The sequence below is a fragment of the Polychytrium aggregatum genome (genome assembly GCF_025602895.1).
Source record: "Polychytrium aggregatum strain JEL109 chromosome Unknown BJ171scaffold_7, whole genome shotgun sequence".
NCBI lineage: Eukaryota > Fungi > Chytridiomycota > Chytridiomycetes > Polychytriales > Polychytrium > Polychytrium aggregatum.
In genome coordinates, this window is record NW_026516209.1 from 840,611 (window position 1) to 866,508 (window position 25,898).

The 25,898-nt window shown below is 57.9% G+C and overlaps 9 protein-coding genes across 9 annotated transcripts; 5 read left to right on the plus strand and 4 right to left on the minus strand.

The window, feature by feature from the left end:
* Positions 1-795: 795 nt before the first annotated feature.
* Positions 796-3,646, minus strand: BJ171DRAFT_493327 (AFG1-like ATPase-domain-containing protein). The gene is made up of 10 exons (XM_053109908.1): positions 3,546-3,646; positions 3,225-3,324; positions 3,074-3,130; positions 2,867-3,006; positions 2,637-2,753; positions 2,281-2,477; positions 1,978-2,097; positions 1,650-1,843; positions 1,332-1,472; positions 796-1,214 (listed from the first exon to the last, which is right to left on the minus strand). The coding sequence occupies exons 1-10, from the start codon at positions 3,632-3,634 to the stop codon at positions 948-950; spliced, it is 1,422 nt and encodes a 473-aa protein (XP_052969740.1). The 5' UTR covers positions 3,635-3,646; the 3' UTR covers positions 796-947.
* Positions 3,647-3,773: 127 nt separating this feature from the next.
* Positions 3,774-5,806, plus strand: BJ171DRAFT_493330 (uncharacterized protein). Its single transcript, XM_053109909.1, has 6 exons — positions 3,774-3,796; positions 3,950-4,081; positions 4,274-4,362; positions 4,578-4,697; positions 4,894-5,069; positions 5,337-5,806. The coding sequence occupies exons 2-6, from the start codon at positions 4,015-4,017 to the stop codon at positions 5,392-5,394; spliced, it is 510 nt and encodes a 169-aa protein (XP_052969741.1). The 5' UTR covers positions 3,774-3,796; positions 3,950-4,014; the 3' UTR covers positions 5,395-5,806.
* An 812-nt stretch (positions 5,807-6,618) lies between these two features.
* BJ171DRAFT_493335 (male sterility protein-domain-containing protein) lies at positions 6,619-8,115 on the minus strand. Its single transcript, XM_053109910.1, has 3 exons — positions 7,476-8,115; positions 7,145-7,337; positions 6,619-6,989 (listed from the first exon to the last, which is right to left on the minus strand). The coding sequence occupies exons 1-3, from the start codon at positions 7,918-7,920 to the stop codon at positions 6,641-6,643; spliced, it is 987 nt and encodes a 328-aa protein (XP_052969742.1). The 5' UTR covers positions 7,921-8,115; the 3' UTR covers positions 6,619-6,640.
* A 1,111-nt stretch (positions 8,116-9,226) lies between these two features.
* BJ171DRAFT_279101 (uncharacterized protein) lies at positions 9,227-11,393 on the minus strand. Its single transcript, XM_053106897.1, has 8 exons — positions 10,826-11,393; positions 10,535-10,594; positions 10,224-10,396; positions 10,048-10,060; positions 9,885-9,963; positions 9,668-9,817; positions 9,417-9,594; positions 9,227-9,340 (listed from the first exon to the last, which is right to left on the minus strand). Exons 1-7 carry the CDS (start codon positions 11,227-11,229, stop codon positions 9,472-9,474), a joined length of 1,002 nt encoding a protein of 333 aa, XP_052969743.1. The 5' UTR covers positions 11,230-11,393; the 3' UTR covers positions 9,227-9,340; positions 9,417-9,471.
* Positions 11,394-11,945: 552 nt separating this feature from the next.
* BJ171DRAFT_638478 (S1/P1 nuclease-domain-containing protein) lies at positions 11,946-14,186 on the minus strand (the record flags this gene model as incomplete). The annotated part of the gene is made up of 9 exons (XM_053115746.1): positions 11,946-12,470; positions 12,543-12,776; positions 12,889-12,978; positions 13,065-13,099; positions 13,298-13,309; positions 13,446-13,564; positions 13,675-13,714; positions 13,798-13,939; positions 14,061-14,186. 9 exons carry the CDS (start codon positions 14,184-14,186, stop codon positions 12,000-12,002), a joined length of 1,269 nt encoding a protein of 422 aa, XP_052969744.1. The 3' UTR covers positions 11,946-11,999.
* A 1,022-nt stretch (positions 14,187-15,208) lies between these two features.
* On the plus strand, positions 15,209-16,586 carry BJ171DRAFT_420715 (mitochondrial carrier domain-containing protein; the record flags this gene model as incomplete). The annotated part of the gene is made up of 3 exons (XM_053107443.1): positions 15,209-15,415; positions 15,603-16,037; positions 16,209-16,586. Coding segments are annotated over 3 exons (1,020 nt in total), but the record flags the coding sequence as incomplete, so codon positions are not given.
* Positions 16,587-19,313: 2,727 nt separating this feature from the next.
* BJ171DRAFT_493352 (uncharacterized protein) lies at positions 19,314-19,589 on the plus strand (the record flags this gene model as incomplete). The annotated part of the gene is made up of 1 exon (XM_053109911.1): positions 19,314-19,589. A coding segment is annotated over one exon (219 nt), but the record flags the coding sequence as incomplete, so codon positions are not given.
* BJ171DRAFT_493353 (uncharacterized protein) lies at positions 19,314-20,462 on the plus strand. The gene has a single exon (XM_053109912.1). The coding sequence runs from the start codon at positions 19,566-19,568 to the stop codon at positions 20,241-20,243; it is 678 nt and encodes a 225-aa protein (XP_052969747.1). The 5' UTR covers positions 19,314-19,565; the 3' UTR covers positions 20,244-20,462.
* A 3,535-nt stretch (positions 20,463-23,997) lies between these two features.
* On the plus strand, positions 23,998-25,383 carry BJ171DRAFT_279174 (kinase-like domain-containing protein). The gene is made up of 2 exons (XM_053106900.1): positions 23,998-24,059; positions 24,251-25,383. Exon 2 carries the CDS (start codon positions 24,295-24,297, stop codon positions 25,186-25,188), a length of 894 nt encoding a protein of 297 aa, XP_052969748.1. The 5' UTR covers positions 23,998-24,059; positions 24,251-24,294; the 3' UTR covers positions 25,189-25,383.
* Positions 25,384-25,898: the final 515 nt, after the last annotated feature.

The following is a 25,898-nucleotide window of genomic DNA, read 5'->3' on the forward strand; positions in this document are numbered from 1 at the left end:
GTCTCGCTGATGATGCCGATAGCAGCGACTCCTGCCGGGCATCTGCTCCCCCTCCAGCGATCCCGCACCGCCTTGAACCTACTGCAGATGGGGCATTCGATTGTGGCGGGAGCCTCGTGGGTGGACTGCACCGGAACAGAGTTGCGAGGCCGGGGGTTCCCGATCGCCAGTGACGATGTCCTCGGTTGGAAATCGCGCTCGTGGCTGTTATCGATAACCTGGGTCGCCTGAGCGACCTCGTCACCCGCATGTGTGGTAGACCGGGGTGTCTGGGGAGAAGATGCAAAGCTCGGCAGTGACTCGGATCGTTCGAGGGTGGACCTCTGGGTCCCTGTCCGGAACGAGCCCCGCTTGAAGACGAGGTCCGAGGGCGTATTCATTGTGCAGTCGGATCGACGGGTTCAGGTCTATCGAGAGGCCGACGCAGGATGGAGCAGATGGGTTGATGAGCAGTGCCGGGAGAGGTGGAGGGGGAAGAGAAGCGATGAGGTCGCCAGACGACGGATGGGCGAGGAAGTGGGTATCAATCGAGCCAACAGTACGAGGATCGAGGCGCTTGGCGAGCCAGACTGTATGGAGGAGGCAGCGATGAAAAAAAACGAGGGAGGGTGCCGAAGCAACACTCTGAATCACCGTCGACTCGCCGTCCGAGGGAGGGCAGTGAGCCCGCTGGAGGGAGGAAGAAGGCCGCAGGAAAGACCAAGGCAGAAGCAGGTCGGCTCTGCCCTGGCCGATTTCGCACCCAACACCGCCACGGGCAACAAGGGCCGCGCCGACCGGATTCTGCGCAAGATCTGTGGAAAGGACCGGTGGGTTGCCATGCTGACCAGCGGGCATTGCTCGCAAATGAAACGAGCACGGCATGCCCGTATATCATTTGCAATCGCAGACTGTATATCATTTGCAATCGCGGACTGTAATCACTTGCATCGAGAAATGGTGCATGATCAAGTGGCCTCCTGTTTGGGTCGGGGCGTCCCCGACAGCTCATGGATCCGGCTGATAGTACGTCCAAAGTCCACGCCCTCTGCCTTGCCCGCAGATGTATCGTCGGCACCGGTCCCAAGATCGGCCTCCGGGATGGAGGATGCTGGCCGCAGTTTTCCCGAGTTGCTGTCGCTGATCTGGGGTCCTACATGAGGGCCTGTTGCGCCGAAGCCTTCGATCCGAAACAGCTCCTCCGGGGCACCGGCGGCGGACATGACAATCCGGACCTTCGTCGCCATGCATGTCAATACCGGTCGAGGGCCGATTTCAGTGGGAGGCAATCATCCGTTCACACCGCAACGGATCCATCGACGCCGTTGAATTGCTGGTCGACAGAGGCTCACCTTGTTGTCATACAGTGCATCGACGAGCATGATCAGTCTCCGAACCTGGTCCTTCTGCTTGACAGTCATCTTTGGAACTCGCTCGATCACAACAACGTCAAACTCGTGGGCAATGGCCAAGTAGTCTGCAACGCCAAACGGCTGGATTCCAATCGGCGGTGATATCGAATGATAACCGAGCATGAGTCAGCGGTGAGATACAGGGCTCCAGAGACACATTCGCTTCGCCAATGCGGAGCGCTTTTGGCCAGCGGACCTGCTCCATGGCTTTGCCCGAGCCAACGCCGAGTACCGGGCAGACGCCCGACGAACACTGACCTTGATACGGTCTCCGCAGAGGTAGTCAAAGTCAAAGATGGCGATTCGGGCAGAGGTCTCGGGTACGATAGTCCTGCGACCGTAGACTTCCAGCGACCTCGGGACGAACCGGTGACGGGATCGCATCTCCTGGATGTAGTCGTTGTACTCGCGCGATCTCGAAGGATTTGAAAGATCATAATACGAGTCGAGCCCTTCGAGAGCCCAGCCAGGTCAGTGCGCACAGACAACCACAGGAAAGACGAGCATGATGGGCATTCGGAGTACTGTCTGTCAAAGCATGCGAACGACGAGAGTGTATGTTGATATTGCGAGAAAGAGAACTCACCGATGCCTGCCAGCTGACGGTAGTCATGCTCGCCTCCCAGGTGATAGATTTCACAGCCCTGCTCCAGCAGATGGATCAGAGGGCGATACGACTTTTGATGGAATGCCCTTCCTCCCAGTTCTTTGGTTTAGATGCAATATCGTCCAAGGCCAGCAATCGATGCGTATGGCATTGCCGTTAGTGAAACGAAGGTTTTCACGGAGCACATATCTCTTTGTCCATCGGTACTGTATCGGTGCTGCATCAGTACGGCACCGGTCGGTGGGCTCCCACAAGGCATTGCAATCGGTCCGGTGCAATTACCCCTTGGCGTCTGGTTCGAGGTTGTAACAAGGACGCTGCCCATTGCAAACGAATGCAGCAGACACTGTCCCAGAATCGAGGCGGTCGCCACATCGGGCAGCTGAAACTCGTCGACAAAGAGCAACCAAGCCTCTTGATGTAGCTGGGTAGCAACATAGTGCGAGACATGTCCAGATCGTTGGCTGATCGGGAGGCGACTGGGGGCAAGTGAGATGGTTAGCGCCCAAACCGAATATGCTCGCTGCTTCTCAGCGTCCTCACAGCTCCTCATGCGATGCACTCTGCTGGTAAGCCGTCCATTCCGGTTCAGCAATCGCCCAGTAACGGCTCGTTCTCAGCGATGCAGACCACTCAACTGCCAGTCCCGCATATGTGAGTGGATCTTGGCCATTAGTTGATCAAAATGCAGTCGAATCTTCTTCTCGACGCCGACGCTTTCGCACAAAAGATCCATGAGCATGGTCTTGCCGCTACTGTGGAGTTTCAGTCGCTCCGCGTGAGCATGGGTCACAAGGGCAGCAGGGATCCCATCAACGCAGCCGATCGGTATTCGCAGGCTCCACTGCGTGCCGGATCAGACTCTTACCCAACTCTTCCGTGGATCCAAAGCCCTCGAGGGATCGACGTTGGTCGACCCGGAGCATCAGCGGCGCTCGCGCGAGTCGATCGTGGGCTTGATGTGGTCAAGGGAGACGCAGAATATGGATCGATAGGTGGACTCGGATCCTGAACACGGCCAGAAATCAGCAAACTGCCGTACCATCGGAAACGAAGCCAGCCACGGCATACCTACAGATTGACTCGCCAATGCGCTGTTGTACTCCTCCAGGCGGTGCCAGAGACTCTTGATCTGTAGAGGCCAGCATCACAGGGCATCAGCGGCGACGACCTATGGCCAGGTACTGCTCAGTACTCAGCCATCTCCAGCGATGCCTGCGACTTGCCTTCCCAACTGCGGCGACCTGTTGTCTATCCAAATAGAACTGGTGGCCCAGGGCCAGCTCGCGGTATCGCTCAACGGGATTCTCTCGAGGAAGCTGCGATCTGTGTGCAAGAAGCTTCAGTGCAAGGGCAAGTTGGCCGATCTCTCGGGTTCTTCGAGCTTTGAGACACAGTGAATAGACCAGCACCACCCAAAAGCTCACTCAAAGCCGCTTTGGCCTGGAGAAAGGCTGCTGTTTCCCTGGACAGATGCGTTCCGTCGATCCAGGGCAAATCTCTCCCTCCACCACGATGCACTTTAGATCCGCCAGGCTTGGACTCACCTGCTGGTGTAGTGGACGAGCCGGACTGGCACCCGGTCGCATCGCTCCACACATCGCACAAGCTGCCTCAGACCTGCTGTTGGGTTCATGGTCGCTGCTGCGATGGGGACAGGCAGCCAGGAACTCGCTGCAAAATCTTGGCCGCAGACATGCCCGCATCACGTGCTTACGGGCGACGCCGATTCGCGAGCGGCCCTCTTGGGCTCTGTGCCGGCGTTCTTCGCTTGGCCACCGGCTTCATCTCGATCCAGGTGAGTCCCATCCATCCAGTCCCATCCAGCCCCCGCCCTCGCCTCGGCCTCGCCCGGCGACCCAACGTATGTGCACCTTTAGGAGATGCCCCCTGATCCGCAGCGACTCTGGCTCTGACTTGGCTACTTGCATCGTCCGGCTCTGCATCCAAGATTCATCCAGCTCGCCCAACTCGTCCAACCAATCTTCGTCAACCGGCATCCTGTAGCTACCAGCCATGGCCGACAACATCACCGTGATCATCTCCGTCGTTATCCTCATATTCGTTATCCGATATATCTTTGGTGAGCAGACGCCTCTGACTGCGATTCGGGACTGCGATTCGGGTCTGTGTCCGGCAGGGGTGTCGGGCGACCCCGAGCGCTTTCATCAGAGGGATTTTCTAACCCGAGCAACCTCTTCGGGCCGTGTGTGCATCGTACGATCTGCACGCCCGCGGCAATAATCCTGGATTGCTGTGCTTTGACTTGCTGCAGGCGGGCCGTCTCGAAGATCCAGCGATGTGCCCCAGACTTATCCGACTCAAGCCAACTCGGCCCCTCGATACCGGGTAACTCCAGACAAGGTACGCATGCTGTCGATCCGAGAGAAGTCGACTTGCGGGCATCGACCGCTCGCTAAGGTCGTTACGGCGTACGGATGCGCATTCATCGCACGGCGCGAGTGGCTCTGGGGCAATGATGGCGAACTGGGCACCAAGGCTGCGAACCCGCCCCGGCTTAGATGGCCGAGCGAACGGCTAACAACAGGCCCTGTCTTTGTCTCGGTTGCGACGGCCAGGTCGAAGCGGTCCTGTCCATGTTCCCGCATTTCCCCCGTCAGGTTGTCGAGGCTGACCTCGGACAAACTGGCAGCGTCGAGCGCACAATAGAAAATATCCTGAGCAACCGTCTCGTTGCGGTGAGTCATCCCGGCAGAGGTTACAGTGTTTCTCGAGGCAGCGCGACAACACTTTGCTGAACGTTACTTTCGATAGGCCTGGGCGACGGATGGCTGATGCCCGGCACGGGTCCCAGCGCATGCGACCGAGGAACGAGCGGTAGTCCTTGGGCATGCATCGCTGACGTTCTTTGCCTATTGCCTTCCCGGATCCCAGCCCCCGCCGCCCGAACCCGTCGGCTCATCCCCAAGCCCAACCAAGGCTTCCCTGGCCGAGAGTATTGACTTTTCCAAGCCTGCTGTGGAGCCGCCGCGGGTGTGGGAGCAGACTCCCGAAGGACGGCAAGCGAACCTGCGCGCGCGGAAAGAGTTCATGGTCCGACAGGCCCGAGCGTAAGTAAGATGCGATGCACGGAGGCGCTCAGCGGATGGCCACATATCCTGATGCCAGCATAGGATCGCTCAAAGCCGATTTGAGGGGGGAGAATCCACGTCCTTGGACGCGGGAATAGGCGGCGACAGACACAGAAAGGACCCAACGAAGATGTCGCCGCTGATGATCCGCAAGCAAACCCCAATCCCACATGAGCAGTTTGCGGACAGAGCATGCGAACAGCTCTCTGAGTTCTGATGAATACCGCCTTCCATCGTCAAACGCAGCAAGCTGCTGGAGAAGCAGCAGGCAAGCGAGGAACAAGCCTCGCCCAAGAGCGACTGAGCCTGAATACTGTTTCACTCTGCGGAATGGGCAACGGTGCCAGCATGCAAAGGGCCGCACCTGAATGCTGGTGATTGGAGAGCAACTCTACGATCATGCGAGCAATCCGCCGATGGTCGGCTGCCAGGCAAACACCCAGTGACGCAGAATAAAGTGTACACATGTTGAAACGGGATACTTCAACGGGAAGGCGGCTTGTATAGATTGAATGGTGTTGATCGGTCTGGCTGAATGAAGTCGATCGGCATCCGAACCCCAATATAATCCGTTCGCCGAGGTCACTTACTCCATACATCCCCATGTTTACTCAGGACGCCGAGAGTGGTGATTATAGCCGGCTTGGTTACTCTGGATCGAGTGCAAGACATGATCCGACGATATCGAGTTTGTCTGAAGGAGGCGGTATCTCCCAATCGGTCATTCAAGCCATGAGGATTTGTGTCGGTGGGGTGGGCGTTGGCAAGCAATGCTTCCAAACGTCGGCATGATCTGCGGGATCTGCGGAATCGAGACATCAATGCCAGCCAATGACAGTCGCAAGTGGATCCAAGACGGTGCTTCCCAGACCAACGAACACAACTATCGCCAGCGAAATCAGGAAGGCATTCCCATGGTCTGCTCGCTGGGGGCCACAGATCGCTGCGAGGGACACTCGGAGACACACTGTCCCGCTTCGTTCTGAACAAGCCGAGAGATCAGTGCATGTTTCGTATTTCCATGGATGGAGTGCACGCAACTCGGTCGCCGCAATCTGTGTGCCGAGCAACGGCAGCAGCATGGCTTGAACAGCCGGAGTGCAAATCTGGGACTTGGCGATGACTGCTCAGCCGAGTCAAAGAAAGCGTCGCTGTATTGAGTGGCATGAAGGCGATGATGGTGCAATACTCCCAGTCATACTCTGCCAAACAGACAACCGAGACAAGACAACCAACAAACGAGAAGAACAGCGAGTGGATATCAAGTGGGAAAGCAGCCCAGGGGAAGGTTGGGGCGGAGATGGAAAGAACAAGCACAATACAAAGCAACGACAGAAGGAGGAGTGTGCTTGCTGTGAGACTCAGTCGAGGACTCAGTCGAGGACACTGGATCGATGGTGTGGTCGAACAACCAGGATCTGCCAGGTGAGACTCTGGGTGAAGCACCGAGGGCTATCCGAGTGTAGTGCATCAACTGCCACTGCCGGTCACTGCTGGCCATGCCTCAGGACAACCCATCGGTGCAGCCTGGTCCAGCACATCTGTGCCATTCAGTTGCGGCCAGTGCGGCCAAAGACGCTGACATCGGGATAGTCGTCCGTCTGGAGCGGCGAGACAGGCTCGGGCGGAGCATGGAGGTACTTCACACGGTCCAAGAATCGGAGACATCGCTCGACGACATTCTCGGCCGGGGGACTCGGTGTCGGATAGATCGAGCGGGTGTTGGGGTTGTCGACCTGGACGGACATGTCCATCAGCATGTGCATCAGCGGGAACAGGGCGTTGGTCTCGACGGAGGGAGCCGAGTGGAGCAGGATCTTGAACTGCTCGCGTGTCTCGAACATGACTCGCCAGCCCATGGCATTGACGATCTCAAAGATCTTCTTCTCGGCGATGAGGCTGAGCATGGAGTGTCGGTGTGAGATGGGCGGTGTGAGATGGGTTGGTGTGTGATGGGTTGGTGTGGTGAGCCGGGTGCTGTCCCATCCATTCTCTATCCATGCCCTTCCTTCTCACTCGCTGCTCCCCCAGCATGTCATGAGCCACATCCTCACCTGTTCTCCGAGTCGCTGACATGAAACACAAAGTTGGAGAGGGCCTGCTCCGAGGCCACAATCGCCGTGACGACCTTGGCCACATGGTCGACCGGGTCCATGGTCAGGGTGACGGGGGTTGCATGGGAGGGAGCGATTCCGATCTGGATGCATCCCTTGACATATCGCCAGATGTAGTCATCAACGTTGCATGCTGGTGGCGAGAGAGAGATGGAGAAAGCGAGTGAGTGTCGGCCGAGGACTCACCAAGCACATCACCACATCACCACATCACCACATCACCACATCACCACATCACCATCACCACATCACCACATCACCACTCGCTCACCTCCGTATCGGCTCTCGCCGACGATCGCGGCCGGTCGGATGATCGTCACCGGCACGCCCCTCGATCGTGCCTTGTGGACCAGCTGCTCCGAGACCCACTTGGTCTGTGCGTAGCCGCCAGAGAGGTTCCAGTTCAGCGACATTCGCTCCTCGAGCGGCTGGGCCGAGCCCTTCATCGGCAGCGTGCCGATCGTCGAGATGTAGTGGAGCGGCTTCAAGTGGTGGGTCGTGGCCAGTCTCAATGCCGTCGCCGTGCCGAGGACGTTCGGGCCCTTGAGTGCCTCGTAGTTGTAGAGCCAGTGGACCTCGGCACCGTTGTGCACAATCACATCACTCTGCTCGCTGATCTCCTGCCATCGCTCGTCCGACAGCCCCCACTTGTCCTGTGCCAGGTCGCCGGGAAGACCCACGATCCTGGGACGGATGTTGTGCTCGAGGTCGTGCATCTGCTGCTGGTTGAGGATCAGCTTGCTGGCCGTGTCAAAGATGCGGTCGATGGCGGCCGGCTCGTCCTTGGCTCGGACAAGGCAGTAGATCTTGGCGCTGGGGAACCTGCTGGCCAGCTCGTACAGCAGGAATGCGCCGAGAAACCCAGTGGCCCCCGTCAGGACGATGCCGCGAGGATTGTCGGGATAGACAAACCGAGGGAGGCCGTCGGCCGTCACACCCGCATCGTCGAACCTGACGGCTTCCTGGTACAGATCCACGGTCGGCGGGACCATCAGTCTGTCGTCGAGCATGTCGATGGCAAGCTGGGCGACATCGGTGGGTGTCATTCCGTTCGACAGCAGGATCAGCGGCGAGATCTCGACATCCAGCTCGTCCTTGATGGCGAGGGACAGGCGGCCGGCGCTGAGCGAGTCAAAGCCGACACCGCCAATGTAGTAGTTGCGGCCATCAAGGGCGGCCCTGCCCAGGACCCGGCTGCCGATCTGAGAGATCTTGGCAGCGACGCGGGACAGGAGAGTGTTGTCGATCCTGAGAGCCGGATAGACGACCGACGCAGTGTACTGCTCGACATTCTCGGCAAACAGCCTGAGCTTCTTGAGGTCGCGCTTGTTGGAGTCGTTGAAGGGGAATCGCTCGAGCGCAAAGCAGTTGTGGATCGGGACCTTGGCGACGTTCGAGAGCGCAAAGAGCTCCTCGGTCATCAGGATGATGTTGGCGGGGACTCAGGAGGATGGCAGGGCCGCTTTGGGGGACATAGAGCATCACGATGCGCTTCTCGGAGGTCATGACAAAGGCACAGTCGGCGATCGAGTGGCTCAGGTTCTGGTTGACAAGCTCCTCGAGGGCATTGAGGTCGACATAGACGCCGTTGACCTTGACCTTCTGGTCGAATCTGGAGCGGTGCATGTGGAGGGATGATGTGGTGTGATGGGATAGCAATGTGGTGAGAGGTGATGTGGGTGAGAGGTGTGATGAGGTCGATACATGGCAATTGGATGAGTGGTGGATGGGTGGGTGGTGAGGCAGGAGATGAATGCCACATCGCAGCCAACATACCGACACAGTGCCTCTGCATCGCACCCACCTTCCGACCACAGTGAACTCGTTCTCGCTGACCATCTCGACCCAGTCCATGGTGCAGACACGAGGAGAGCCGTCGCTGAGGAAGCCAAAGTATCCAATCTTGTTGTCCGGGTCGGCGTTGACAAAGCTGGGATGATCCTTGACCGGATGGTCGGGATCGACAGCAAAGACAAGGACGCCGCCGTTGGAGAACCTTCTGTCGATGAAGTTGCCGTGCTCGTCGATGATATGGCAGCGGACTCCTGGCTTGGCGAGTTTGTACACAAGTTTGGGAGGGACTTCGGTGACATCGGCCGGGAGACTGAAGTATGTAGCGGCTCCAATCAACAGAGACTGATGAAGCAAATCGTTGCTCCGGTCAGTCGAGTAGTAAACATCATATTTTGCTTGACATTCAATGATGACGGACCTCGCTGCATCCGTAGACAGATTGAATCTCGGCATTTGGGAAGCGGCGTCTGGCTTCACAAACGACGCTTCGGGGCACGATTTCGGACCCAAGGAGGATCTTTCTTGTTCCTCGCCAAACTGATGTGTCTGTTTTCCGACACTCCGACTCCAATCAACAGCTTCAAAAACGATGGCGGCTACGAGAATAACAGGAATTTAGCACTCGTTTCACCGAAACAGTGTGCCTTCGGCCATCTAAGGAGTTCATACCATGAAGAGATAAGCAAGACCATCGTCAAGCATCTTGGAAATACTTCGGACTTTCTCAACAGGGTTCGGAGTTGCTCTGGGGATCCATGCTGACCCTTGGAGATTCAGTGCAGTCAAGAAAAGATTCAATGTGGCAAGGAATGAGGGCGCCTCAAGAAGGAATATTCGTTAGCATAGAATTGCGACGGAGGTTAAAGACCATCAAGTTTTGACTCACTTGGCATATTCCGATATTGCAATGTGTGAATCCGACAGATTCTCGAGCAGTTATGGGGCCGTAATGAGAGTATATGAAACTGATACACATTCATGAGCATAGGTCAGTGATCTCCGTTGATTCGCTTCGGACTGTGCTCAATACACGGTCTCGACCCACTTACGTCTTGGGGATGCCTGTCGAGGAGTAACAAGAACCACCATGAGCATCATGCATATCCTGTGATGACCCACAGACACTTGCTCGCTCGTACCATGCCATCAGATGCGCCACTCATCCGATGTATCAAGCACTCCGCCCAGACACATAGCTGGCGGATACTCTGACAGCCATCCATACCTGTCGTTCCAGAAGTGCATGCATAGGCGATGAACTCATCGAGAGGCTCGCACGCCTCAAGCGAGGGCAGTGGGATGTCGTCCAGCATCGGGAATGTCGATGCATCCACAAGAGTCACTCCCTGTGTGCGTCCGGGTTTGACGCAGTGGTGCAGGATATACTTGATTGAGTATCTGGATGGATGCAGCCCTGTCAGCTGCTGTTTATCAATCGACACCCTCTCTGCCGCCATCATCACTTCTGAGGTCGAACTATCTCACAGACAATAGACATGCCCACAGACGATCCAGACATGCCCACAGACAACACACCTGTCGCACAGAGCCTTTCGGGCAGCCGGAGGCAGGTTGAGACCAAAGTTGATTGTCTTCCTGGATGGTGGTCAAGGGACGAGCGAGGAGAGTCAGGAGGATCACAGAGCCAGGAGGGAGGATCACAGAGCCAGGAGGGAGGATCGCAGAGTCAGGAGGGATCACAAACCAGGACAGAGCATGAACGATGGCACTGGATCGACAGTGCTGGTGGCGGATGTGTGGAGCAAGCAAGCAGCAGACGACTGATGCAGCGGGACTCGCCCTCGATCGCATCCAAGCAGCACTCACTTGCCAAGCATCCACACTGCAAGGGAATAGAACACCCAGTTGACCTCGGACTCGCAGAAGGTGCCAATGACCTCGTGGTCGGCGTCGTCCCAGCCGGCGAGGGCCCTGAGCCCCTGGGCGATCGAGTATGCTCTCCTCCACACCTGGCGATAGGAGTGTCGCTCGGAGGCGCCGCTTTCGTATGTGTTGATCAGGAGGGCATCGGGCTCGTCGCGGGCGCCGTTGATGAGACACTCGATGGGATGGAGCCAGGGACCAAGGGAGTCGGCTGGTTTGGAGGATGCCGTGTCTGACGGCTCGGGCTGGGTTTGCTGGACAGGGGCTTTCGAGGTTGTGTCATCCACATCCATATCGACATCCACATCCATCGACGACTTGGCCGGGAGACTGGAGCTCGAGGCCATTTGGTGGCGGATGCGACGGAGCAGGGGAGATCGGGGGAGGAAGAGGACGAGGAGAGGGAAAGGGGCAGGCAAGACGAGATGCGGCGGGATGGAGTGGGATGGGATGTGGGATGTGGGATGTGGGATGGGATGTGGGATGTGGGATGTGGGATGTGGGATGTGGGGTGTGGGATGGCATGCAGATTCACCCCCTCGCCGATCGGAATGGCCATGACTGGTTCGGGGTTCGCGTCTGTGGAACCTGGGGCGAGTGGTCCACCTGCCACTCTGGCATTGGCTGTCGCTGCTCGGCTGTCGCTGGTGGCATCTGTGGGTGTCTGTCTCTGCTCCGATAATGCAGGAGCACCACGGGATAATGCAGAAGCACCATGGGATAATGCAGTGGATGGGAGCAAAGTGGAAAGCGCCACCGCACCCCTCGATTGCCTCTCTGCCTTTGCTCCATCTCTCCCGCCATCGGAGTATCCCCCAAACAGGATGCGATATCTTGTTGGATCAACGAAAGATGCAATGCCTGCAACATTAGCCAGATCAAGTGGGGCGCACGATTGCTTTCGGGGTGGCTGCTCACTTCCCTGTTGGTTGCAATCGCACCCACCTTCACCGGTCTGTCCCATAGCCATCCGTCACATCCAGTGATCGATCGATCAACTCCAGAACGGCAGCGACGGTGCCGGGACCTATGGATGACAAGCTCGAAGGAATCAATGTTTATTCAGGGATTCGCACACATTTGCTGATATTGGAGCGATTTGGCCTCACAGATCGAGCTAGTTGCGGCAGGTGAAGCTGGCCGGATCGCAGGACAGTCCCGAGGCACAGGTGCCGAGCACGATCCAGGTGTCCACACAGATGAGGATGTCGTTGGCCGAGCCGCAGCTGAATTGACCACCAACAGAGCAGGGCTGGCCGGCGGTGGGGAGGCCAGTGGGGATGGCGGAGGGAGTCGTGGTCTGCTTGGTAGAAGTCTGCTTGGTGGTGGTCTGCTTGGTAGTAGTCTGCTTGGTAGTAGTCTGCTTGGTGGTGGTCTTCTTGGTGGTGGTAATGACAACGGGGGTGGTCGTGGAAGCAGCAGCAGTGGTAGTGGCAGAGGTGGTGGTGGTGGAGACAGCGGCACTGGTGGAGACAACGGCACTGGTGGAAGACCCGCCCGACGAACAAGTGCCCAGGACGTTGTTCAGCCACATGGCAAGGCGATATCCGGCCTTGGCCAGCTGGAGGTCGACAATGCTCTTGACGTTCTGTGAATCGACAGCAGCATCAGTACCATCCACACTCCACGGCTTCCTTTGATCAGGTCAGGGCGTGCTTACATTGAAATAGTCGCCGCCAAGATCATCGCCCGAGGTGGCCTCGGCGTTGAAGACAGTCGAGCAGTCAAACGAGTTCGAGTCAGCGGCCCAGGCCGAGGGGCAGGCGTTGCTCGAGAGATCGGTGCAGGCCACCCACGAGGCCGTCTGGGAGGCATAGTCGTTCTGGATCTTGGAGATCAGAGCGTTGGCAAAGGTGGTGTAGCTGTTGCCATAGTCCTCGGCCATGATTTTCTCCTGCCAGCAGATGCACATGTGTCAGTGGGGCTCGAAGCGGCATTGATGGTGCTCCAGGATTGTGGCTGCTGCAAACCGCCCACAAGTGTCAAGCCTCAGCGGATGGACTCACAGGGATTTCGGTGTCCCAGATGTGATGCAGGTTTGTCTTGACGCCGTCAAACACAACGGGGATGTTGTTTCCGCCCAGATCGCGGCCACACTGGGTGAGAGAGTGGTTGCGTCAGCGGTTGCGTCGGTGTCTGGCAGCAACAAGAGCATCAGTCGATGTGCGATGCCAGTACTCACGGCGTGCAGGGGCTGGGTGATGTCACCGAGGAAGTCTGCATGCATCCAACGATGTGAGGAGTGTTAGTTCCCAATGCCAGCGGTCCCGTCTCGGCGCAGTGCTGGTGGAGGCAAGCATCTCACGATCGCTGTCATGAGCATCAGTCCAGTGAGATCCTCGACTCCAGCGCGACAGTATGGTGCTTGCATCTCCCCTGTCCGACCGGTGTCTTGGCGGAACTGGAGTTACTCACGGGTCAAGAACTCTGGAAGAAGCAGGAACAACAGAAACAAGAGCAAGAACCCGCGGTGGGCCGGCGAAGCAGTCAGCTGGATACAAGCACCTGGTCGGGCAATCGGATCATGCGTTCATGGAATCGCACGCGGGTCTGCGGTACTTACGGAGGGCTTCGACCTGGGCAGACTGGCCGTAGTTGTTGTTGCAGTTCAGTCTGCTGGTGTAGTTGGCGATGGCGCCAACAACGCAGTTGCCTCCGGGGCAATCCCGCGCGTAGTTGAAGCTGTAGATTCCAACAGGCGGCCAGTCGGTTGTGGCCAGATGGTCAGCGGGACGAGCGAGGCAGTATCCGACAGGGCTCGAGGGCGGGGTGGGAGACAGCGGGACACTTACGAGCACGAAACCGGTGGGTTGTCGACAGTGTCGACAAAGTCTGTGGAGAGTGTCGGAGGTCAGCGGCTGGCTTGGAAAATCGAGGTCAGCCAACGACCCAGGTGACAGTCGACTGGAACTCACGCAGCGGGGCGGACCAGGTGTAGCCAGCAGTGTACTTGACTTGATCGGCCCAATTGCACACGGACGAAGCGGGGACGCTGGCTTCGAGAGTGTTGCCATAGCTGGCAAGCAACTGGAGCTGGTTGATGACATTGATGGAGTTCTGGAAACAAGCAGCCAGGATAGGTTGGCGAGCCGAGCCGGAGTAAGTCGACGAGCCAAAGTCGGTCTCGTCCAGGCGCCGAGTGGTCTGGACATTGCCGACACAGGCAACGGCACCGCACCTGCGACAGGAAGCTCTGGGCCACATTGCCGACGAGCATATGGCCAGTGGCGCCCCAGGCGGCGACACCGTCAGCGGCCAAGACCAGAGCGACAGCGGCGGTGCAGACAGAGGTGAGCTTGAACATGGCGGCGACTGGTGAGATTATAGAAGAGGGACTACTCCGATGAGGTGCCTTGCGCCTTGTGCAGCGGCTCTTGCGGCTTGTTCATTCCCAGAGCCGTTTCGAAACGAGACACCTTCCCACGCGGATGATCGATCTGGCTGACTCATGTCGATCGGCCACCGAACCCGCTCGCCGAGGTCGCCCACTCCATGCATCTCCATGTTCGCTCAGGACACCTAGGGATATGATTTGACCCACTCGGTTCAGAGTATGATCCGATCCGACGATGTCATGTTTGTCTGCAAGGATCACTTCTCATCGTCCATTCATTTGACTGTCCGTCTCGCCTGGGCTTGTGCGATGCCATAGATGTGCGCAGCCACACAAACAGTGAAGCCCAAACTGGCTCGCCTGGACACAGCCGCCCTAAAATAGCCGCCGCGCCACAGCTCTCCACCGACACAGAAACTGTGCCGAGCCACACACACACACACGTTTGCTCGATCTGCCTGCGTCTCGGCTTGGACTTGATCGCTTGCATCGAAGCCTGTGCCTTGGCCTGGGTTTGATCGACCTCTGGCAACTTGACGGACGAACGCACCGAGAAGCAGCCCACGTCGCCATCGTCCGGTCCCGAACGCTGCTCGTCCCAGCCGTGCGGTCATCTCCAGCCAGCGATTCGTCTGTCCTGAGCCAGCCAACCAGCCTTTCGCTGTCCGTGTCTCCAAACTTCCTGCAACTCACTTTGTAGAACGATACCGGTGTTTTCGTCAAAATGTCCGTTGCGAACTCGTCGTCTGCAGGGCTGCCGCCGCATCACCACGAACACAGCCGCGACCACGACCACAGCCATCCGCTCGGCCATCCCAATCCCGCGGCCCATTCCGATGCTCATATCTTCAACATGAATAAGCTCATGCAGGCTGCCCAGCAGCACCCTGCCGAGGCTACCGTCACGGCCTCCAAAGCCCTGGCCCAGCTCGAGAGCGCCGGCGGAACTGACAAGCCAGGCTGATTCCGCATCGGTCGTGCCGGGCTTCTATGCCGGTCTTGCCAAGGCGCTGGCCACCAAGTCGGCGTTCACGGCGACGGCCGTCAGCAAGGGCCTGCTCAAGTGGTGGTTCCGGTTCCCGGTCAAACTCTTTCGCCCCGTCGCAGTCAACCCGTGGCTGGTGTTCAACAGCATGGCCCAGAAGGAGGGCAAAAAGGTGTCGGTCAAGTACGTCCGAGATGTGGTTGCCGATGAAGGGGTAAGCGCCAGGTCGCAGTGTCGCTCGCGGCCGCTGATCGGCACGGGCGATGTCGTTGGTTGTCGCAGTGCTGCTGTCTTGGCGATTCGGAGTAATCGACGACTGGTGCGATCACTGCCCGTGATCAGCAAGTTGTCGCTGGCGATAACGACCCGCAGGCTGATGCACCTCTGTCTTTCCATCGCAGTGGGGTGTCCTTGGCAAGAACATGATGCCCCTCCTTGTCGCAAATGCCTGCGTTGGCGCATTGCTCTTCAACGTCTATGGCGGCGTGACCGACTACATGGAGGCCCAGGGCTCGTTCCACTACCACACTCCGTTCGTGGCGGGCTTCCTTGCTGGTGGGGCACAGGCTGCTCTTGCAACCCCGCTCGACAATATGCAGCGGCACGTCAACCCCGCCGATATTGTCGAGCGTCGGCACGAAGGCATCATCCGGTTCACGTACAACACCATTCGCCAGACGCTGCCGTCCGGATTCTGGGCAAGCACCAAGTTCCTGTACACGGGCCTGGGATTCACCGCCTTCAAGGATGCCCTTGGCTTCTCCATGTTCTTTGGCGTCTTTGAGGGCGTGCGACATGTCGGCAAGTCTCTTGTGGCAGAGTTCTTCAACTCACATGTCTCCCTGCCTACTCCAGCCGGGATTCTGCAGAATATCATCCCGATCCGGCCGCCCACCGAAGCCGTGCAGATCGGCGCACCGGCACAAGGCGAGCAAGTCGTTGTCCTGCCGACCTTCAATGCCCTCGAAGCCCGAGCCAACCAGGGTTTTGTCGAGATGGAGACGGAGGAGGAGCTTCAGCGGCGGCGGTCGCTGACATTTACGCTGCTGAACGCCCTCGCTGTGATCACGGCCGGGGCTGCAGCAGGCATGGCGTACCAGGTCGTCATCTTCCCGGTGGAAAACATCCGTGCCATGATCGGCAACGCCGCCGCCGAGGCGGCCGTCTCGAATGGCGACTGCGGCAACACGGCCAAGATGCGAGCCGAGCGGCACATGAGCCTCAGGGATGTTGTGCGGCTCCTGCGGAACGAAGGCTTCAAGCCCTTTTACAGTGGCATCCTGCCGCATCTGATCCGGGTGATGCCTCCAAGCGCCCTCGGGTTGCTTGCCTACGAAATCGCGAGCTCCCAGTTCTTTGACAACGAGGACAGCCTGGAAAACTGAGCGGGGCGACCGACTGGGACAGCAGAAGGGAGCATCCTCGTGCGGCTCGACGCGAAGACGATGCTGGGATGGACAAGCACTGCCACTTGGAGTGCCGTTGCATAGAAACAGAAGCAGAAGCAGAAGCAGGATGGTACTATGTACAACTTGTTGTTAGATGCAGACGAATCCTGTCGGCGATATCCCTCGCTGCTTGTCGAATCGCAGCATTGGTTCTCTGCGAAGCATTCTCGAGCCTCATGTTCCCACCATGTGCACAGCATGTCCGTCATGTCGCCGTCGGTTCCAGCAATCCCAACTTCGGCCTCAATCTGAAATTCATCCGACCCGAGCCTGCGTCGCTGCCCTCGCCTTTTCGACCTCGACCCATGTATCCCTTTGCATTTCATAACTGTCCCAATATCGCATCATACCACACCTATCCACACTATTTGTCGAGGCACTCATGACGGCCGCCTGTCGTGATCCTAGCAACTCCGGATGCGACGCTGAGGGACGTTCCGGGTCTGGTCTGTGACGGCCATTTTCCTTGCTACTAAATACATGCAACAGTGACCTGACCCGCTGGATGTGTCTCGTGTCTCGTGGTGTGAATGGTTGCGAGCCGATCCGTGCGAGCCTATCCGCGAGGCCTGGGAGTCCGTATTCAAGACGAGTCCGCATGCATGGAGTGTCCAAGGCAAGAGTATAGCCTCCTGTCTGCAACAGGGCCACAGTCTGGTCTCTGGAAACGAGATCAATTCGCAAGCACGCCTTGGCGGACCGTCTCGAGATACCAGAGCTGAAGCATTGATGTGACCGTGGCCGTCGCCACACAAATACTGGGAATAATATATTCAAGACTACAAGCGATGAATAGCCGCACTTTCTAACCCGCCATGCAGGCCTGTGGTGTGTTTCAGAGGCCAGTCACAGCCTGGTATCGAGCGAATCAAGGTGAGGTGAAAGCGGATTCAATGTATCGAGGTCCGAGTGCGGTCTGATTTTCGCTGGACCCGATGCGTGGAGGTTGATGGTACAGTCGATGACAGCCGGAGGCGATAGTCCGGCTTCGATGCATGTGTGCTTCACAATGGCGCTCCACGGATACAGCACAGCGAGGTGTCTCGGATCGGTCGGGGTGCCCGTTACTGATGACCTGGATGCGCCCGAGTCCGGTCCGGATCGATCTAGTTGATTGCTGCAGGCATATTCATTCCCTTGAACCGTCGGCCACGTCGCTGGTAGGCCAGGTCGACATAGTCCTTGTGCCCATCCAGCAGCCGCTTCTTCTCCGGGACGGCGCCCTGTTTGGGGCCGGTGTCATCGGCAGGCACACCAGCCTCCATTTCATAGTCTTCATCTTCGTCATCGTCATCGCCCTGGTCTCGAGTCGAGGCCAATTTGGCATTCCGTTTCGATTTTGACCGTAGCTGGGCGGTGGTGTTGACGGCATTGGCGATGAGGGCTGGCAGGGGACTGGCCGAGGCGGCGGGCGAGCTGTCGGCGGCGCCGGCGACAGCAGCCTGGATGACTTTGGTGAGGACCTTCTTTGCATCGGAGGTGCTGAGGGGCTTCTGGATGGCACCTGGGTCCGAGTCCTTGACGATCTTGATCATGTCCTTTTCCTTCTGTGAAGCGTTGCAGCAGATGCACACAGGCAATGGAGACAGCGGCACAAGAGAAGAAGGACGACGGAGGGTTAGCGAGGGACGGGTTGGACATGGAAATGCAGCTCGGACGGCACGGAGAGGAACGTCGACATGCCTTGGTGGGTCGCTTGAAGAACTTTGCGGACTTGCCCATGACTGCGGTGATGGATGTAGGTGGAGTGATGCACTATGAAAAAAGTTCTTGTTAATAAAATGAGCGAGAACGAAAAAACGCGCTCTCGGAGCCACCTCGGTTGGCGAGAAGAGCAATCTCTGGCGAGAGACCCCCGAGGGAAGGCGAGAAGCCTCTCGCCGTCACACACACACACTTTGCACAAGGGAGTCAAACACCTCCCATCGACCATCCCAAGAGGGATGGCAACCCCGAAGTGGACTGCCCAGAATATGGGCGACCCGGCATCCACTGTCGAAATGCACAAGGAACAAGATGCTTACAGTCTATCCAGAAAGAAACGGGACAGATCCCCTTTCTGGCTTCAGACTGACTTGTAGGCCCAGCGGGTAGGCCATGGCATTGCACTCCTGCCTTCGTCGGCAATCGCTTTGTTTCGTTGGTTTCGGGAGCACAGTCTTGAATACACCCGGTCGATCTCCTGTGGCGATGGTCGACTGGCATACCGAGATCATGTTCCGTGAGGCATTGATGTCTCGATGTGTGAGTGTGGTGCAGCTTGCACAGCTCCGTACATAATGTGGCTTCTCGACATCAAGATACTCGGGTGACTCAAGTCGCTTGGCTTCCCGACAAGGTGAGCACACCTGGGATGTGTTGAACTCGTTCACCGAGCACACATGGATCTTGGAGACGGATCGGTCTGGTGGTCGTCTCTGGTGGTGGTGGAACTGCTCAAAGTACTTGGCGAACCTGAGTCTCCTGGGACTGGATGCATATCCCTTCCCTTGCTTCCAGGATGCATTCCCAAAGGCAATCACCACCTCGGTCTCCTTTGGTGCCTGGTCAATGACTTGCTTGCACATCTCGTGGACGGTGCGCTGTCGCTTGCTGTGGAGATCAAGCCGTTTGAACCGCCGTCGCCGGGTCAGGCTGAAGTACAGCTGCTTGGCCAGCATGTCTCCATCGAACACATGGCGAATATATAGCAGGAAGGGATACATCCCAGGGATCTTGGGGCTTGGTGTAGTGCTCATCCATTTCTGCAGACCAAGGGCCTTGTGGGTGCTCTGGATCCACCTGGTCGCTTGGGTGGTGCCAGTTCGATGCTGGTACTCCTTGTTGGAGAACGACACGATCTTCTCGTTGGCGCGCTGTGCCTTGGTCACCTTGACACCGTCTTGCTCCTGGATGGATGGTTGTCCGGGTGCTCGAATGACAGCGGTGAAGATCGATCCCACACCAGGGTCGATCCCGATCCATGTGGTCCGAGAGTCGTCAATGGGACCGACTCTGGCCTGGATCTTCTTCTCGGGGGTGAGCTCGGGTGTCTTGTCCACGGTTTCTGGTTTGACATTAGGATCTTTCATCTTCAGGATCTTGTACTTGAGTGTGGTGATCGAGCACCCGACCCCATCGGTGCTGATCTCGCAGCCAAAGAGCTGCTTGCCTTCCTCCCTGGCACCAAAGAGTCTCGGATCCAGCTTGAAGTTGGTCTGCCAGAAGGTCTCTTGCTTTGTGGTGCCATTGACCTTGGTCTTCAGGTCGTCCCACTTGAGTCCAGTGCCAGTCTGGTATCCAAGGATCTCCCACAATGCTTTGGTGTCGAGCTTGACATACTTTGCTCTGGCATCACAGAGGGGAACCAAGGTGCACTGTGCTCGAGGGGCATTGTGTCGCTTCTTGGTCTGGGCAAGTCGGTCGGTGAGGCGCTTGATTCGCTTCGTGTTGATGGTGATCTGCTTGTCCACCTCCTCGTGCTGGGTCTGGAGATCTTTGAGTCTGTCAGCCCCGATGTGGTGGATGGGTTGGCTCATCTCCTCGTTCAGTCGCCCACGCTCTCCTTTCAGAACATCGGTCACCCTCACGAGCCTGGGAATGATCATCTTCTGAAAGACCACCATGAAGAGGGCCTCCTTCAGGTGGGTCAGGCGAGAGACCTCACTGGCCAGTTTCGATACAACTCGATACAGGTCCTGGTGGCTTTCGTACCGAAACTTATACAGCTGGTCGGCATGGTGGGCGAAGGATTTTCTCAGATCAACGAGGAGTGTCTTGGAGAGGGGATTCTCCATCAACTTGACACAGTTGTCGACGTGTGTGTGACGTTTGACATCCTTCGGAGCAACCAGGACCAGATTGCAGTATCGGCGTAGAAGGGACCAATACCGATCGAGAATATGGGTCTCACAGTTGACGGCATAGGCCTTGACAGCCAAACCAAGGACCTGTGAACCAGTACCCTTTGGGAGGGACACTGGAGGCAGGATACACGTCTCACTCCATGTACTTCGGTACATCTCATAGGTGTCGAGGAGGTGCCTGTCATCTTCTGGGGTGTTCGTCCTGACACCCACTGTTCCTGTCTGCACCATGTTGAAACACTTTCGAACAAACGAGGAATCACTCGACGACACAGTGGGGAGAGTGATGCCCTCGTCCAAGCACCGCCTGAGATGCAGCTCCAGGAGACGAGATGCTTCGTACTGGACTTGGGTCATGGCCCGGACAGTCTCCTCGATCTTGTCGTGCAAGGCATCGTTCTTGATGATGGCATCGAGGGTGCACTTGACGATCGAGTACTCGGCCTTGGCATACTCGTTGGGGCCACAGTCAGGCAAGGTAGAGCTCCAGAGTGTTATAGAAACGGCACTTTGGGGTGTTGCTTCTGGTATGACCCTCTTCCCCGCACGTGGCACATACAGGGACCTTGGGTGCTTGGCTGACCATTTCAGCGACCGAGGCAGGGCTGCTGTCGACTCTGGCTGTACACTTCTTGGTGAAGGGTTTGACATGGTTGGTCAGGCCACAGGCACGACACGATTTGATGGTGAACTTCTTGGCCACAGGAGAGTCACTGGGTGATCCCGGGTCGGGATCGGGGGGTGTCTTTCGCTTGGGAGCCATCTGGCGAGAAAATAGCAGCGATGGCTGGTTCTGCCCTTGGGGAAGAAAAATTCTCCTCAAAACCAGCGCATTTTGGGCTGGCAGTGATACTGTGCAGTGGCGTCCTTGATTCGGATCCAGAAACGCATCGCTCGCTCAATCAGTCGTGGGAAGACATCTTGTCAAGGTGAGTCTTGCCTGATAGCCAAACGATCATGCCATCTCGCTGACACACAGCCACGCTTGACTAGGTTTCCAACCAGAGAGATTCAGACGGTGGTGGTTCTTGTCCGCAATCGGAGTGGAGCTTCCAACAATGATACAATTGGTCATTCCTCCACACCAATTGCCCACCCTCACCATCAATCGGCTCAAGGTGATACCAAATGCCGTCAACCGACCATGGCCGGATTCCAACTTTTGCTGCTCCACATTCGACGTGACTTTCAGGTGACCGAGATGAGCAGCCTCGAGGGGGACGGAAAAAATTGATAGTGATGGTTGTGGGCCAAGAAGAAAGGCGCAGCAGTCGGAGTTGAATTAGGGTTGTATCCAGGGCAGAGCCAGGGTTAGGGTTTGAGCATGTGTCCGGCACGTGTGCTCATCCCGTGATCTGGTCCCCTGACCGCATGAGTCACTCCAGACGGCTGGCCACATCTGGCCAGCCACCCCGTGTTCCCACCCCCACCGCGGGCCCCGGTTCGTGCGCGGGCGCCGAGCGCCGATTGGTCTCCCTTGCCAGTGAATGGCCAGAGATACGGGCTGGGCCGAAAGCCGATAGGTAATGTCTGTGCGACGCAGCTCTCGCCGAGACGCTCTCGCCGTGCTCTCGCCGCGGCTAGATGCTGGGACGGCGAGCGGTTCGGGTCTCGCCGTGTCGTTATCAGCGGAGGTTTCGGCTTGCCATTCCGTTGGTGCTGGTGCGCCGTTATCGCCCGTGTGCGAGCAAGCGGTTCGTGGGACAGCTGTGCAGTGTCGAGGTGCGCTTCAGTCGCCTGTGTATCCGCACTGTGGACTGTGTTTGCAGCTCTGCGGGAGTGGCTGAGTCCACTGCCGCAGCAGCCCCGCCACAGCTGGCTGCTCTGATACACAAACAGCACCACACAGCACAGCACCACACAGCACAACGGCACACACAAACACCCGCCTCCGCCGACACAACAAACACAGACAACACGCCGCCCTCTGGTGTCTTTGCCGCCGCCCTTGCCTTGGGTATCTTCCTTCTGGCCCGCCGCGGTATATCTTGGCCGTCCTTCGCCGTCCTTCGCCGTTCTTCGCTGACCTTCTTCTGCTGCCTTGCGTCCTTGGCCTACGTCTTTGGCCTGTGTCCTTGGCTGCATTCGCCGCTTGCGCCCTGCTTGTCGCAATAGCAAACATCCGTCTTCGCCGTCCCCGCCCCTCCCACCCTCCCAGTGCAATATTTGCACGGGGCCCGATCGTCGTTCCGTCTTGCGTTCTGGTCCTTTCCTGACCTGCGGCCCCTCCCCTCGGCCTACTTCTCACTCACATTCCCCCGTTGCCGATCTTCTCCCACCGGCACTCCAGCTCCGTGTAAATACCCCCGCTAGGTCCCTGAGTGTAGCACGCTTTCCGAGAGCAATAAACGAAACTGCCGTTTGCCCTCCTCCAATTGCCACTCCTTCCCAGCCCTTCCCCCACAACCCCTTCAATCCCCACCACCTCCGATTTTGCCGGTCTCTTGGATCCGGACCCTCTTCGTCCGAAACCCCGAGTGCGAGCCAAGTGTCTTTCCCTCGTTTGTGCTCTAAATCATCCCAGGCGGTCTAAGAACGCCCCAAGCATCCATTTTGTGTCTCTGGAGATCATCAGAAATCGCTGGCTGTTGCTAGATATCGCCGAGCATCTTTGACTGGACAGCATCTCCCGATCTTCAACTCCCACACACACTGCAACTGCATTCGGTCTCGCCGACTAGACCCGACCGCATCTCGACTCATCTCCGGCCGACCATCAGTCTCTCTCCCTCCGGGCGTGCTTGAATCTGCTCGCAATCTGCGCAATCGCAGACAAACAATCACAGCCGCAATCTCAGTCACCATCGCAGGCGCACTGTCTCAACCACAATCGCCACCCCCCACACCCATGTCGACTTCAATGCCCGCCTCGGCACCTCCTGCCGTCATGGAGCGCTCCCCCATGTTCACCAAGGTCAACTCCTCCAATGGCGGATGCGCCTCTCCGGCCGTCGTCTCGGCCCTGGCCTTTGGCCTTCAGCAACAGCAGTCGAACACTCCCTCGGGCGCCAGCGTCATCCGACGCACCCCCGAGCCGCCAACCCCGCTGCGGGCCCCGATAACCCTGCAGCGGGCCAAGGACCAGCAATCGTACACGGCCCGGACCTCTTGCACTGGCCCGCTCGTCAAGCCGCTCGGCAACCTGGTGCTCTCCCCCACCAGCTCGTCTCCTGAGCTCAATACCTCCTCGACTCTTGTCTCCGAGTCCGCCTCCCAGGGCCGCGGCAGCGACGAGGCCAACCCGTCGTCCCTCTCCTCTCGCAGCGCCCTTGAGCAGCGGCGGTCCTCCAACGTCGTTGTCAAGCGGCGTCAGTCCTCCACCTCGGTGAGCGCCGGGACACCCAACGACGTAATGACTCCTCAGATCAATGCATTTTCGTACAGCTCGCTGGATCCCTCGCCCGCGGTCTCGTTCTTGGCCGCCTTTGCGGACGCCTCGCCGACAGGTGCGTACAGTTACACCCGGTAGCGCTTTCTCTGTTTGCCCCGCCCACGTACAGCCGAAGCCTCCGGCTCGCCCACTCTGCCCTCCCTCCCCCTTCCCGAATCACGCCCGCGGCCATTGGTAGATCGCTTTTTTGCTTCGCTATCGCACGGCTTGGCAGGGGTGATCGGTTGAGAAGGCGTGCGCATTCCGCATTATCGTTTGTCTTGTCGTTTGTCTTGTCGTTTGTCTTGTCGTTTGTCTCGTCGTTTGTCTTGTCGTTTGGCTCCACACGCTAATTTGTGCGACCCCCCCTGCCTTTGGCTCAACAGCACAACATCTCCCGTACCAAGAAGGCGATCAAGTCGGCGACTGGATGCTGGTGCGCAAGGTTGGCCAGGGATCCTTCTCGGAAGTGTTTGAGGTCGAGCTGCAGAGCCTGAGCCACCCAACTCACCCCGCCCGTGCTGCCCTGAAGGCTATCCAGAAAAAGTCACATCCAGACATTTCGCAAGAATCCCTCGAGCGCTCGGTTTTGCACGAAGTTGACCTCTGGAAGGACCTGATCCACCCCAACATCAACCGCATGATTGAGTTCATCGAGACGGCCGACGCCATCTTTGTTGTCTCCGAGTTTTGTGACAGCGGCAACCTCTTCCAAATGATCCAGACACACGGCGCCCTGGCCGAGTTCAAAGCCATCAGCATCGTCCGCCAGGTGGCCGAAGCCGTGCGCTATCTTCATCTGGACCACCGCATCGCCCACCGCGACATCAAGCTCGAGAACATCCTTGTGGACGATGTCAGCAACACCGTCAAGCTCTGCGACTTTGGCCTTTCCGAGCGCTTTGCCATCAGCCCGGCGTGCTCCTTCTCGGCCATGTCCGACTTTTCGGCCGACAATGGCGACGTTGCCGGCATTGCTGGCTCGATCCACTACTGTGCCCCCGAGGAGCTGCAGGAGGGCGCCACCTCGCCTGTCACCGGCACCGGATGCCACGTCAGCGCCGCCGCGAGCGATATCTGGTCGCTCGGCTGCGTGCTCTTTGCAACCGTGACGGGAACCCTCCCCTTCAACGACGACTATTTGCCGCGGCTGCAGTTCAGCATCATCAACGGCCGCTACGACAAGTCCCGCTTTGTCGATTGCTCCGTCTCGGAGCTCTGCCAGAGCCTGATCGAGGGAATGCTGCAGACCAAGATCGAGAACCGGCTCACGATCGAGCAGGTCCTGGACCATCCCTGGCTCAAGCTCGACCAGAGCCAGTAAGCCGCCACTGCAGGGCTCCTCTTGGTCCACAACCACTCTGTCCAGCGATCAGGCTGGTGCCATTTTTTTGCCCTCGAGCGGCACCCACCGCACCCAGCTCCGTCTCCATTTCGCACTGCAGTGCTGTTTGAGCCTCCCTCCACCATACCTCTTGTCCACATCGCATCGCCCACTGCACGCCGTTTTGCTGCTGCACGTACTGCATCTTTAATCCCCTCCCTCCCTCACCACCCAAGACCATTCTGGTTAATGTCTCTATTCCCCCCACCACCCATCTTTTTTTTTGGTCGTCCTCTTCTCGCCGCCCGGCTGCTAACCGCTATCCGGTCTGCATTCCCGTCTCGCTTGCGAGGCATCTCGAGTCGGACTGCTCACACACACCCCTCAGCATGCACCTTTTTGGATATCGCTTGTGCTTGCCGTTTTGTTCATTTGCTTGCTATCGTCTATTCCTTGTAGTCCAATATCAGTACCAGCTTTCACCTTGTCTTTGCCTGCCAAGTTCTCGTTCTCGCCATGGTGGCTTGGCGCCACGCCTTCTCCCCGCCCACTGCTTCCTCTTGCCTCCGTCTCACCATGCTGCTGGAGAAGGAAAGCGATGGAGACATTTTCTCTCTTTTCTTTTTGAATACAAAGTAATCCGAGCTCGCCCCATCTCGCCGCCATCGCAATAATAGTGCCAAGCAGTAGAGATGACACGGAGCAGACTC